The sequence below is a fragment of the Argiope bruennichi genome, chromosome X2 (assembly GCF_947563725.1).
Source record: "Argiope bruennichi chromosome X2, qqArgBrue1.1, whole genome shotgun sequence".
Classification (NCBI taxonomy): Eukaryota; Metazoa; Arthropoda; class Arachnida; order Araneae; family Araneidae; genus Argiope; species Argiope bruennichi.
In genome coordinates this window covers 23,847,020-23,860,402 of record NC_079163.1, presented here as the reverse complement: position 1 = coordinate 23,860,402, position 13,383 = coordinate 23,847,020, and the positions used below count along the sequence as shown (strand labels likewise).

General features: G+C 30.0%; 1 protein-coding gene and 1 long non-coding RNA gene across 4 annotated transcripts in view; one reads left to right on the top strand and one right to left on the bottom strand.

Moving 5' to 3' along the window:
• The window catches only part of LOC129961009 (uncharacterized), a 133,068-nt gene that overhangs the window by 47,088 nt on the left and 72,597 nt on the right, over nt 1-13,383 (top strand). The gene's annotated exons all lie outside the window — the stretch shown is intronic.
• LOC129961007 (glutamate-gated chloride channel-like) overlaps nt 5,698-13,383 on the bottom strand; it is a 154,327-nt gene continuing 146,641 nt past the window's right edge. For all 3 annotated transcript variants that reach the window (XM_056074798.1, XM_056074799.1, XM_056074800.1), the window contains 2 exons: nt 8,194-8,579; nt 5,698-6,026 (listed from right to left, as the gene is read on the bottom strand). In XM_056074798.1, the coding sequence (XP_055930773.1) occupies nt 5,853-6,026; nt 8,194-8,579 (560 nt within the window). In that variant the 3' untranslated portion in view covers nt 5,698-5,852. The remainder of the gene's footprint in view (nt 6,027-8,193; nt 8,580-13,383) is intronic.

The following is a 13,383-nucleotide window of genomic DNA, read 5'->3' as shown; positions in this document are numbered from 1 at the left end:
TCTTTAAGAATTAAAAATACAGGGTGGTTATAATTCAACTTCCCCTATAAACAACATCCTACAACGCAAACGGGTGAGCGGATTTCAACGAAATTTGGTATATAATCTAAACACAAGATGCGCTCACGGAATGTCAAAAAAAAATTTTTTTTTGTTCTAAAATGTCCACTAGATACAATATTAACATTTATTGACTAGTTTTTGCTCACCTTATCATCGAATCACATTAAGTAAAGGTAAGGAAAAAATAACAGTACGCTGTTTGAGGGAAAAAAAAACAGTTCAGGTTGCAGAAACAAGAACAAATTAGGACGAAATTACACAAGAGGAGAAGTTTTTAATCGTGTCCAGGACGATGTAGGGAAAGGTGTTCCATGTGACCACCCTCATTCATCTGCAACATTTGTGCAGCAACAGCTGTCTTGACTGCATCAACAAGTACCGGTGTGAAAGGTTTACGGCCTCTTACAAGTTGAATTCCTACTGTCCCCGTCGCTTCAAATTCTTAATCAGGGCCCGGATACCTTTAGAAGACATTAGTCCACGCCGTAGATTCTTTACACTACGAAATTCACGAACTGCAGTGGGAGCATTCCTCTTGTTTTCTTAAAACAGCTTCACCAATAACGCACTTTCAGCTAAAGATACCGTCATCATTAGAACTGGAAACCTCTACAAAAAACATGACAACATCTGCAAACGTTTCATACCCTTACCCGTTTTGCATAAAGCTTCCTCTTCAAATCTCGACACTTTTCTTTCCCTAGAACTGACAGCTTTTCCCAGTTTTACATTTTATTACTCATAATTCTTGTTCTGGATTGCTACATTGTTTCTGTACTCCATTTTGGTCGTTTATTGTGTTAAATTTATTATTTTTCCGGAAAAGGCGCCTTCTGGTAGACATTTTGGAACTAAAAATATTTTTTTGAAATTCCGTAAGCGCATCTCGTGTATAGTATATATACCAAATTTCGTTGCATTCCGTTCACCCGTTTGCGTTGTAGGATGCTGTTTATAGGGGAAATTTAATTATAGCCACCCTGTATATTACAAATGTTCATCAAAATTCCAACTTATTCCAATTTCATTCTGGTTGCCATTTCTTCGATGAAATAATCAATTTTTGCTTTCAAGTACAATTAAAGAATGAACTTTTTTATTTCTACAACTAATTTACTTTTTATGGTGTTTCTCTGTTAGGCATTATTTGTTTCATTAGATACTAAAATATTTATATATTAGAAATTTTCTAATACATAACATTCTTGTTACTAGATAAGTTTTATCCCAAAATTCGCAGTGATGAATTTTACATGATTTCGCAACTTTCTTAACGGAAAGTAACTTAGTTAATCATATTTCATGTTTTGCTTTTCATAAACGTAAATGATATTCGTGGAAAATGAATAAAAAGTAAATTTCACTACACAAAAAGAAAGCTGAAATTCGTCGCCTAAAATGTTTATGATCTTCAGCAGTAATTTGAACTATAAATATTCTAGAAAACTTATAGCCAATTTCGAAAAAATGCCAAATAATTTCAAAACAAAACGGGAATAAATATTATCTTGCACAATTCTTTTCCTTAGTGAATATCACCTCTATAGTGGGTGCAGAAATAATGTGGGGATAGCTACCTCCTAAGGATGAGGTGACATGCCTTCTATGGGAGGGGTTGTAGCATGGTCGAAGATGCCTTTAGGACTCAAACATAGCTCCCACAAATGCAATTGCGATGTTCTGACCATTCAATTTCAAATCCAAAGGCCTCGGGGGGGGGGGGACGAAGTAGCCATATGTGGTTTGAATGCCTTGCCGAAGGGATTTCACATATGGGGATGTTAAAATTTTGTATAAGCAAACAGGTTCTCGCTTCTCTAGTGGATAAAAAAAAATGTGATTTTCTAGCTATTTTGCTGAAGTGACGGGTCATACTTCTTAAAACACGAGTGAACGCTTTAGCAACTTTGTAATGGAGACTATTTTACATCCATCTCAATGGATGTAAAATAATGGATGCAAGCCTCAATGGATGCAAGCCATTTCCTCGGCGATCAGTCATTCAGATTATTCCATGTCTCTTCGGATAGATAAAAGATGTTTCCCTTGTGGTTTTCTTTATGAACACTCCCCAAGAATAAAAACAAAACAACATTTCTAACGTGTCTTCTTATTTGAAATAAAGATTCCCAATCCTGTAATTCTCTTCACGTCGACATTCTTTTTAAGTAACTTTTCATTATACGTAAACAATATCAAGTATCAAGTAATATCAAGTGTATCAAGTAATCTTTAATTTAAGACTTTTGTATTCCGTTAAATTTATTCCATAATTTTTTATCGAATAAATCTTTCAGAAATGCTGTCAAATTCAGCATTGCAATCATTCAAATTTAAATTACTGAAAAATTGTTATGATATAAAAAGAATCGCTTTGCTGAATTCTCTCATGTGACAAAAAATAAATAAAACACTCATCTCATGCGGCAGAAATTAATAATATTTAATTATGAAATAAACTCAATCATTTGTATTTCTGCATATTTAAAAGAAAAGTCACGAACCGTATTAAAATTCTACTTCATTTAATCTTGATATATTTAATGAATTTCAGAATAATCATTTTGCTCTACAAATAGCTTTAAATGAATATTTTAGTTAGAATTTAAATTGGATAGTCCAAATGGAATTCCCTCGGGGATATTTACCATCGATTTTTCAGTTTTAAATTTACGTCTGGCACATTCTCTAATTAAGAGCATATTTTCACTATTCATAAACAAAACCATTGTTTTATCTGTTAATGAATACGATGTTGTAATTCAAGATATTTGAGTAGCGACTCAAAGGGAACTAATAATGAGCGCCACTCGCGACAAGCTCAATCAAAATAAAACTATACCTGAAAAGGGTCGCACATTACATTTCCTTAGAATTATTAAATATAAAATATTGTTTTGAAATGCGAGCAACTCTCGTTAAGATATTAACAGATGTCTCATTAGCATGATAAAGTAGTACCGTGGTTAATTACTGACGGTTGTTTAAAAGGATACATTAATCAGTATTTAGTCATGAAATACAATAATAAAGAATAAGCAAAAAGCATTCACAAAGTCAGGTGTTGTCATTAACATGTTACATTAAAATATCTTGCAATTATTAGTGATTTTAGAATTTTTATTCCAGTCTTTGACGGCGGAAATTGTTTTAATAAATACTGATGTTAAATATAAAGGAACCTTAGCATGAGATAATATATTTTGTGTGCTATAATATTTTATTAAATATCTCATTGCATAGGTTTGACTAGTAATATGTGAATTCGCTTTGGTAAATAAATATATTTTCTCATTAACTTCCTTTTTTTTAATATGTATTTGCTATATTTTAGCCGCATGCACGTCCCAGTTTGTACTTTAAGCTAATAAAAATACACTTCTAAAATAATATATATTGTATGAAAACAAAATTATCTATATTATATATATTATTTTATATTATACAATGAATTTTTAAAATATATACATTTATATATAATTATATGTATATTAAATTGTTTAAATATTATAAACATTTTAACAAAACTGTTGTAAAGGTTTATAGCGCTTTTTTTCTAATATTCCAATACGGTTAAAGTACAGGAATTAGACATATGATATTTTGATATTTATATGAAATAAGTTCAATAAATAAATAATGCAATTTTTTCGAAGAATATACATAAAAAAAAATACATAACATGTGTATAATACTAAAAATATCCCTTTATAAGCGATGATGGTTTGTCTGTTTTGAAAAAGCTAATTAAATAAATATTTCAGTTCTAGGATTACGAAAACAATAATAAATAAATATTTTTGGTGAAATGGGTAATAGTACACTATTCAATTGATTTCTTGTATTTAGTCGTATTATCTCTGTATAACACAACGCATAGAGGAAATATTATATGTTTATTAATGGGAAAAATCATATTTTACTTATTTCATTTTTGTTCCGTAACAAAATGGTTATAATTGTTGTGGTAGTTGTTTATTTTCACAGGGTACCTGGGAAAACAAGCTTCGGTTGGTAAGATTTTTTTTTTTTTTTTTTTTTTTTTTTGTAAATTTGTGGGGGGGGGGCAGAGAAAATATTTAGATACGGTAATGTTATTTGTAAGTCAAGTTGATTAGTTAATACAATAAGTGCATTGCTGCTATTGGATGTGAGCAGACCATATTCGTAATTGAGATAATGTCATATAGCGCCATCTCACAAAATTTTGAGGTACCAACAAGTTAACATCCTATGGCAACAATACAAGTATCGTAAAAATTTACGAGATGATACTATATGTCATTGTCAGCAGAAAGCAGATAGAAAAAGGCTCTAATAGTTAGTTATAAAAAATTGTATAAAATCCAGTATTTTCAGAAAAGACACCTACATAGATAAAACTTAATACTTAAAATGGAAAACCATATCTAAATAAAAAATCTGATCCAAATCGTTAGAGCCTTTTCCGAGGTAACGAAATAAATGTATACATGTATGAGAATTTCTCGTTTGAAGATATAAGATATGATATAACAAATGCAATGAACATATATACTTTTTTTTTCTTTTCAATAATTTTTCCCTTTTTATTCTAGCATTTTTCATACGAAACGTACTAAAAGCATATATCCAAATATAAAACTATAAATGCCAAAGCAACCTTTGTCATTCCCATGAGAACTAAGAGGGAAAATAGAACAAACTGCTGCATGATACTGGATTATCTTTATAGTTATAGTTTCAAGTTTAGATCTGTTTTTTATAATAATATTTTTGCAAGAAATGCCAAAATATAAGGAGACGTAAAAGGGAAAAATGCACTATGCTTCTTTCACTTTTTGTGACGTATTATTATATAACTAACACCACTTGGCGACCATTTGGCTCAAAGAGAATATCGATGGTATTTCAATTAGAAATCTTTTGCATAATTTGATAATCATGGTAATCAATGAAGTATTTGGGATATCAAATTGCAATTCACATTAAAGTTGCGTTATTTTATTGACTTTATACCTCATCCCTACCCCCCCGAGGTGGGCACCTCGAAAAGAGGATGAGATGCTTCCGGCATGGTGGTTGAATCTCGCCACCCTGGATGGTACATAAATAGGTGGGGGATCTGGCTCCTCCCATTGATGACGGAAAGTACTTCCTTCGGGAAGGGTTGTACCGTGGCCGGTGATGACCCTTAGGGCTCAACCACAGTTCCCGCCAATGTTGCTGTTGCGGTGGTCCAGTCAATCGGTTTTCTTTATCCGTATGCCTTCGGACGATTCGGAGTGTCAGTGATATGACTTACACCTCATCCCTTTTTTTGTGTTTATGAACCTCCTTAACGAAGTCTAGCCACATGATATCACATTTACATCAAAAACATAGTTGCTCAAGTAAAATATTGCAGGCTATCTCAAGCGATAACGTAGTTTCATTTTCTTATTCTTCATGTAAAATTAATTTCACATTTTAAAATATTTTCCATGAAAATCTTTTCAGAAAAGGTAGCAAATTAAAAGAATGTCAAGAAAAAAAAATTCAACATATTTTCGTCGCCATTTATGTCGTATTCATTCTGTAATTAAATAAGCTTCTAATAAGCACAATTTAAGAAAATTTAGTCGAGTTAAATAAAGAAGACTCATTTATCCAAACACATCATATTTATTTAAAAAAGTCTACAAATTCAGGCCATAGAAATGCTTTCTAACTTACATCTATTAAAATATACACATAAAAAAAGCAGTACTCGCTGCTTGTTAGCATTAAAAAGCGCTATGCATACCATTCACAACAATATAGACATCCATTTATTTGATAATATGTCGACTATCTCTTCCTTTTATATAAGTAAACCAAAAGATGCAGTTAAATATTACAAACGCAACTGGGAACAATACACGACATATGAAGTCTATTCTTTTGGACAAGGGTATGTGGTGATGTGCACATTTCTCTAAGATGTTGCTCATCTTGTGGGAATTCTGAAAATAAAATAAAAACTTATTACTCCGTGCAATGTGATTACTTTGATAATTATGTGTCAATAAAGGTTGAAACTTAATACATGCAACAATATCCAGCTGATACAACATAAGCATTTCCTTAAAATGTTAAGAGTTATTTGATGCAGTCACTAGTATTATCTGTAATCTTTTAGAAGTAATACAGAAACTGTAGATTAATTGATGAAGTACCAGTTATGTTCATGGTTTGGATGGAGCGGTCTATAATACAGTTCGGTAGCGAAAACCAAATACTTTTACTAAAACTATTATAAGCCTATTTTTATAAAACATAAAGAAATTTTTTAAAATTTTTTAACGTGATATGAATTTTAATAAAGCCGTAAATATTTTCTTAAAGTAAGAGATATTTACTTGTTTTTGAAAAAATATTTCAATAGATAAACATAATTTTTGCTATAATTAGCTGTTTTATATATTATTTGCTATGAGTTCATCGTAAGAAAATGTCTTTATTTGATGACATTTATTTTCCATAGTTCCTTAAAATATTGATTTATTAATATTTTGATTTAATACCAGAATCAATCATGCAAAACTCCCACCAAAACCATACTCATTATCGCAATCATAATCATTTTCAAATATTTATATAAAGCATTCAATTTCAAGCCATATTAAAATTATCAATAATATTTTGCAATAATTTTGATTCCAGCTTATATTTCAGATAAATATCTCAAATAATCCATTTAAATATATAGTTATAAACTTATTACTTCAATAGTAGCCATCCGGTATTACAGCCAAAATGTTCGATTGCATTATCGCTACAATCTATCTAAGTCTGTTAGAATGTATGAAGGTTTAATAAAGCATCACTGGATATAGAAATGACATCCTTCATAATAATGAACTACGCTTGAGGCTGTAATTAAATGCATCTGAATATATTTTACATCTTCCTCGCGATCTGAATTCCCCATATAGCAAATTCCACAAGCGATTGCCTTTAGATGTATCTGAATATAGTTAATCGTATTTGTAGTGTATGGCTGTTTACCAATGATAATTATTTTCGATATTCTTTTAATCCAAGATATTTTCATTTGTATCCTATCGAGCAAGTTTCATTAAATTCATCACATCACTCACATGAAACATTAAAGCATAAAAAAAAGTATCCTACTTAAAATCCCTCTTTGTAAAGAAAATCTTAACACATTAATTGCAAGTGATGCAAGCGTGTCTCACAGATAGTGTATTTATTCAGGCTGTATGAATCACACATATTTCATGTACGGGCATGTACAAGATTAGTAAGAAATAAGTTTCCCACTTTTCAGGAAGATCTAGAATGCGTTCTATTGGTCAAAATGAGATAAAATTGGAATTATGGATAATTCAAGTAATTTGCTTGACATTTATTAAATGAAAAAAAGTACTACAAAATTCCGCCAGTAAGTGATTCTATAATATGCATAGTAATCTTTAATATGCTTTATAAATGTTAAATAATATAAAATTATATTTGGACAAATAGAGCGCATTTTATCTTTAACTTAACATTGTACAGTGATTTGTACATACATCACATAAACTTTTGCACTTTAGATATTAATTTTGTATACTTTAATAGTTACTTAAAATAATAATTATCTCTTACATATTTACTAGATGTAATAAATCGTTCTAATAAAAATTTTAGATAACATAGTTAATGTTTCTTAGTTAGTTAATGCTCCAAATTACTTTTATAAATTATTTTCTTACATTTATCCATATGGATTAACACATAAACGTTTCGTTTTAGATATTGATTTTAAATACTTTAATTATTTAATTACTTAAAATAATATACTTAATTTCTAGATATAGCAAACCACTCTAATAAAGAAATTTTGATGATATAATTAAAGTTTCTGAACTGATACTTTTTATGTGAACTTGTAAGGGGAAAATTTAAATACTGATACTTTTTATGTGAATTTGTAAGGTGCAAATTTAAATACTCATACTTTTTATGTGAATTTGTAAGGTGCAAATTTAAATACTGATACTTTTTATGTGAACTTGTAAGGTGCAAATTTAAATAAACCTGACTGTAAAAAAGCATAAGCTTTTATTTCGCATTTGTAGAAAATTTTTTGATAAAATATAATCTTAATATATAAGAATTTATTACCTGTTTTCCATTCCGTTTGCATCCACCATTTTTCGTTGCATGATTTTCAGAAATGCGCACTCTCCTTTCCCTCCGTGCCAGTTGATTGGCCAGAATGAATTGCAGTAATGTAGCAAACACCAGAGATATACAAACTGCAATCCAGATGTCAATTGCTTTGGTATAAGATGCAGCAGGTATCAAGCTTTGGATTTCAGTACTGATCATGATCATCATGAAAAGAAGAACAAGGATAAGGGATAATCGTAAGATAACAGCTCTTGCATCTAGCCATAAAGACAACCAAGAGACAGCTACCAGTATAACAAAAGGCACAAAGATTTGAGTCAAGTAAAATCCATATTGTCTCTTCATCTGCAGCTTCACTGATAAGCACCCATGGCCATCTACAGAAAAAATGAAAATAAAAGTCGAAACTTAGATTTTATGTTTTTATATACTTTTATTTAACCTGAGAGTTAGTAAGTAGGGGATTCCGTAATCGATTTCTTAGTCACTTCCTGACGTGAATTTTGAAAATTTGAAAAAGTTTGCGTTCTCTAAATCAATACACTATTTCTGAAATCTTTACAAATGTTCTATTTTCAGAATGTAAAAATTAAATTATCGATTAATTTAATGGAATTTTGTCTCCATACTACTGGCGCTACCTGGTGGTTAATTTAACAAATTTATACAATAAGATTCTATAATATTTTTCACAATGAATCCTAAATTGAAGACTTATAGAGGGAGAATAATTAAAATTAAAATGATTTCTAATGTTTTAGAATAAAATTCTTTAGTATAGCAATAAAAATATTTTAAAAACTGTTTTTATTAAACTTAACTAAAAATTGCAAACATAGCTACCATAATCTTGTACCATTAAAATTATCGTTGTTATAATATAAACAATCAGTATGACATAAAAATAAGCTCCAAACTTCAATTAAGATAGTTTTTAGTCATATTACACACATATGTATATATATATATGTGTGTGCAAATACAGAAACGGCCTAAAAAACAGTAAATGTGAGAAAATAATAAGCATAACACAAAGATTATAAGACATTTAATGTTCCATAGATTATTAATTTAAAGCCAATCATCACTGAAGGAATAATTATTGTTAGAAATTCAAACGGTAATATATTTAAACAAGCAAAAGAAAAACACTCTATTCACAGTAATGAAACATTTATTTTTAATTTGAATTTAGAAAAAATCAATTTATATGATTTCTGAAATTAATTTCTTCTTTTGTTAACGAATTAGGAATGTTTAACTAAGTTAACGAATGGATATCATAATTCAGAGCTTCCAAAGAAAATAATGTGAAATGTGATGGAGGCGACAACTGAACTCGCACATCCATTTTCTAATTTTTGGTATTCTTACTTTCTGATATACGAAGTATTAAAGACAGAAAGTAATGTAATTGTTCAAAAATTGAACTTGAAGTTTTGACGAATTTCCACATATAAATCTTACTCAGTGCGAAAAAAGTTTTTAAGTGTTTTTTTTAACTCTGACTGTGCATGATTACAATAACTGAAAAAACACAATAAGTTAGGAAAATGAAATTTAGTAGATGGTTTCTACATCAAAATTGATGATTTCTATCAATGTTTGAACGAAATCCATTAAAGGGAAGTGTGTCTATCCATCTATTCACAAGAAAACACAATAACTCGATAGATAATCTTTTATGGCTGAAATTTAGTTAGTCGTTCTTTCAGTTGAATCGTATATCTAACAGAAATTTTGAACGAAATCCATCGAGGTTAGCTATCTGTGTTCATACGTATTTGAACGCAGTAACGAAAAAATCCAACATTAATTAATTTAATTTTTTTACAAAAGGAATTAAATTTTCGGATGCCATATTTTAATCAAAACTTAGGATGGCAGATCTGTAGCAAATATTCGAATAGTTCAGAAAGAATGTCAAATTTTCTTCATTATATAACTAACTAAGCTCGACACAAAACTGAGCATCGTGCGGAAGTACACAAGTGAGGAAATACACTTGAAAATCGATGGGAAAATACTCTCGTTGGTTTATTAATAGGATATTTTAATCTCGGAAATGGAATCTGAGAAAAAAAATATAAAATATCGTGATATATTTTTCTGAAAGGATATCTTTCTTCATATCTCTTATTTTTTTCTGACATAGAATCAAGTTTTCGTACATTCCGAATATAAATTTTTATGTAACTCAGAGATTTTAGAAGCAGTCAAAATCTTTAAATTTGTGCAGTGATTATGGCAGATTTCTACGGTGCTACTATTTCCTTTAGCTTTCTATACATAAGTATTTTGGAAACAAAAATTATTTTAAACAACTAACCCATTTCACAACTGTACTGAAAGATATATTTCTCAGTATTCTTTGTGATTTTTTTTCTGATCGTCATGATACGAACGGTATGCATGACGCTGATGAGTTTATAATTGTTTCCTTTATCTCGAAGTTTCCACTGAATTTTCTTTATATATTTCTTTCTAAAACATACCGTAATAATAAAATAAGCCGAATAGTTTATTTCTACTATACAAATAATCCACCTGGCGATCATGCATTTGTATTCGTTTGTATTTGTCCTTGTAAGTTTCTACTAAATTATTAATATCTATTCATAACTCCCAAAAGTATGGTAATAATATAAGCCCAATAATTGTCTTTCCACTGTCACATGATCTGCGTGATTATTTTCATTTGTTCTACATATAAACTTCTGCACAGTTTTCTATATCTATTCCATTTCATGATTATCCTGAAATATATGTTTTTCAATCATCTTTATTTGAGATTTCTTTTTCTGATCAACATCATACGAACGATATGCATGAGGCTGAAGAATTAATAATGTTTCTATTTGCTCGAAATTTCCATTGAATTTGCATTATATATCTATCTAAAATGTACCGAAATAATGAAATAAGCCGAATAGCTTTTTCTACTGTAAAAACAATCTACTTGACGATCATGGAGTTGTATTATGTTTGTCCTTATAAGTTTCTACTGAATTATTAGTACCTATCCATAGCTTCAAAAATTAGAGAATAGTAACTGCAAAATGATCAGTAGGATTATTTTCATTTGTTCTAGATATAAATTTATGCATAATTTTCTATATCTATTCCTAGCTTCAGGAATACACCATGGTAATGAAATAAGCCCAATTGTTATAATTATGAGAAGACGTTTTCTTGAAAGGCTTTAGCATTGCACTCATATAAAATGCAGGAAAAGTTTTAATCAAATAAAAGCAATCCTTTTGAATAAATTCAACATTCTGATTCCTAGGAAAGATAACCGATGAATAATTCGAAACACTTCATACACGAGGAGTAAAATAATTTTAATTATTTTTAATGCAAATGGATTACAAGCTAACAATTTATTCGTGAAATAATTAGTAGTAAAACTCAACTTGTATTCTTAACATCCGCGGATGTCTGACTAATAAAGCATTATTCTTTCCTGACAAGATCCATAATTCAACAGACAAATGAACGGACAAGAATACTGAATGAGTTGCAAAATTTGTTACCGTCACTGTTACTGCTTACAGCATCATAAATAATGTTTCATTACAGAAAGCAAGTAAACGCCGAGCTCACAAATTTTCTCATATAATTCCTTTTAGCTTTGAATGCATTCAGCGCGTTTCTCGTGGATGAAACGAGATACCCTTCTGTATTTCGCTTAAATGTTGCTTTTGCCGATGTAAAAGATTGCATTTTTTTTTAAACTTTAATCCGGACGAGTCCTAAAAACAGTTTGTCTGCAGTGGAATATTAAACATAGCGTGACTGAGATGCATTAGGAAGTCTGTCTCATAATTTGCATTCAAAATATGTTCTTGGATCTAACTTTTGTTTTTAAAGGATAATTATACATTCTGAAATCTCCATAAGGTGTGGAAATGTTTACTAAGAACGCAAAATCTTATTATTATTTTGTAGATCCACACGCATGGGAAATAATTATGCTGTTCCACACCTACCAAATATAAATCGCAGAGCCATTTTTGAAAAGTTTCATTTCCCTTCTATTTTTCGCTTTTGACCAGATTATTCATAATTTAGATGAGGCTACGTAAGTTATGAAATGGCCGTTTCAGAATATATATTGAAATTTTGCATTTATGAATTTAAAGAACTTGATTTTAACATAACATTTTGACTCAAAAACTGATTAACCCTTCGCTGGAAACTGCTATTATAAACCTCATATTTCAGGCGCAGAAATCTCTTCAAAAGCATGATTTTCTTTAATCTCCAATATCTTAATATTTTATCTTCATAATTAAATTACCAATATGCAGGGTGGACATAAAATTATATGAGATGTGTAGAGTTCTATTTAACTCAATATAACGAAATTTGGCCTGCATATTATTTTGACCATGGAAATTTAGCAAAAGAATTAGCGCTGGATTTTAATAATAACTGCAATATAGCAATATATATGGATTTGGTTTAGAGATAAAATTTTATTTTGGCATCCTTGACATGCGTAATTGATTTAATAAACTGACCTCACAAAGGTTCCAAAAAGTGTCTTTTTAATTGCATATCAGTATAGAACACAATATTTCAATACTGAATACTGTCACTCAAACCTCAACGGAGGTTAGAAAATAAACGTTCCCTTTCAAAGTCACACCTTGCAGATGACACAACAAATAAAAATCACAGGGAGGGAAATCTGGGTAACGCGGTGGTAAACCAACAGGAAAAATGGATTGCTATTTCTCCGCTGCACTGTAAAATTCGACGAAAACACAATCCAATATGAAGAGATGCGCCATATTATTTAAATGTGGAAAACTGCCGGCACCTACATCATTGAGCATGAGAAGTAAGAAAATTAAGAAACATTATTCGATATCTCTTTACAGTTTCCGAATAAGTAGCTGGTCCAATTACACCGTTTTCTAAAGAAATGCGCACCTAAAATGTAGGAGTCTGTGATACTTCACCAAAGTAATCTTCATCAATTACAAAGTTTTCTGAAGAAATAATTGAGTATTATGTGCATATCATGTGCAGCAACTGTGTGTTCACAGTCCCATAAAATAAAAATAAAAAATATATGCTACATTGCTCCATCGGATACTGAACGGAAAAAATCCATAACTAAATTAATCTGGAAACTTCTGTATTCTAATGAAAAATGAGAATCTGGAAAGT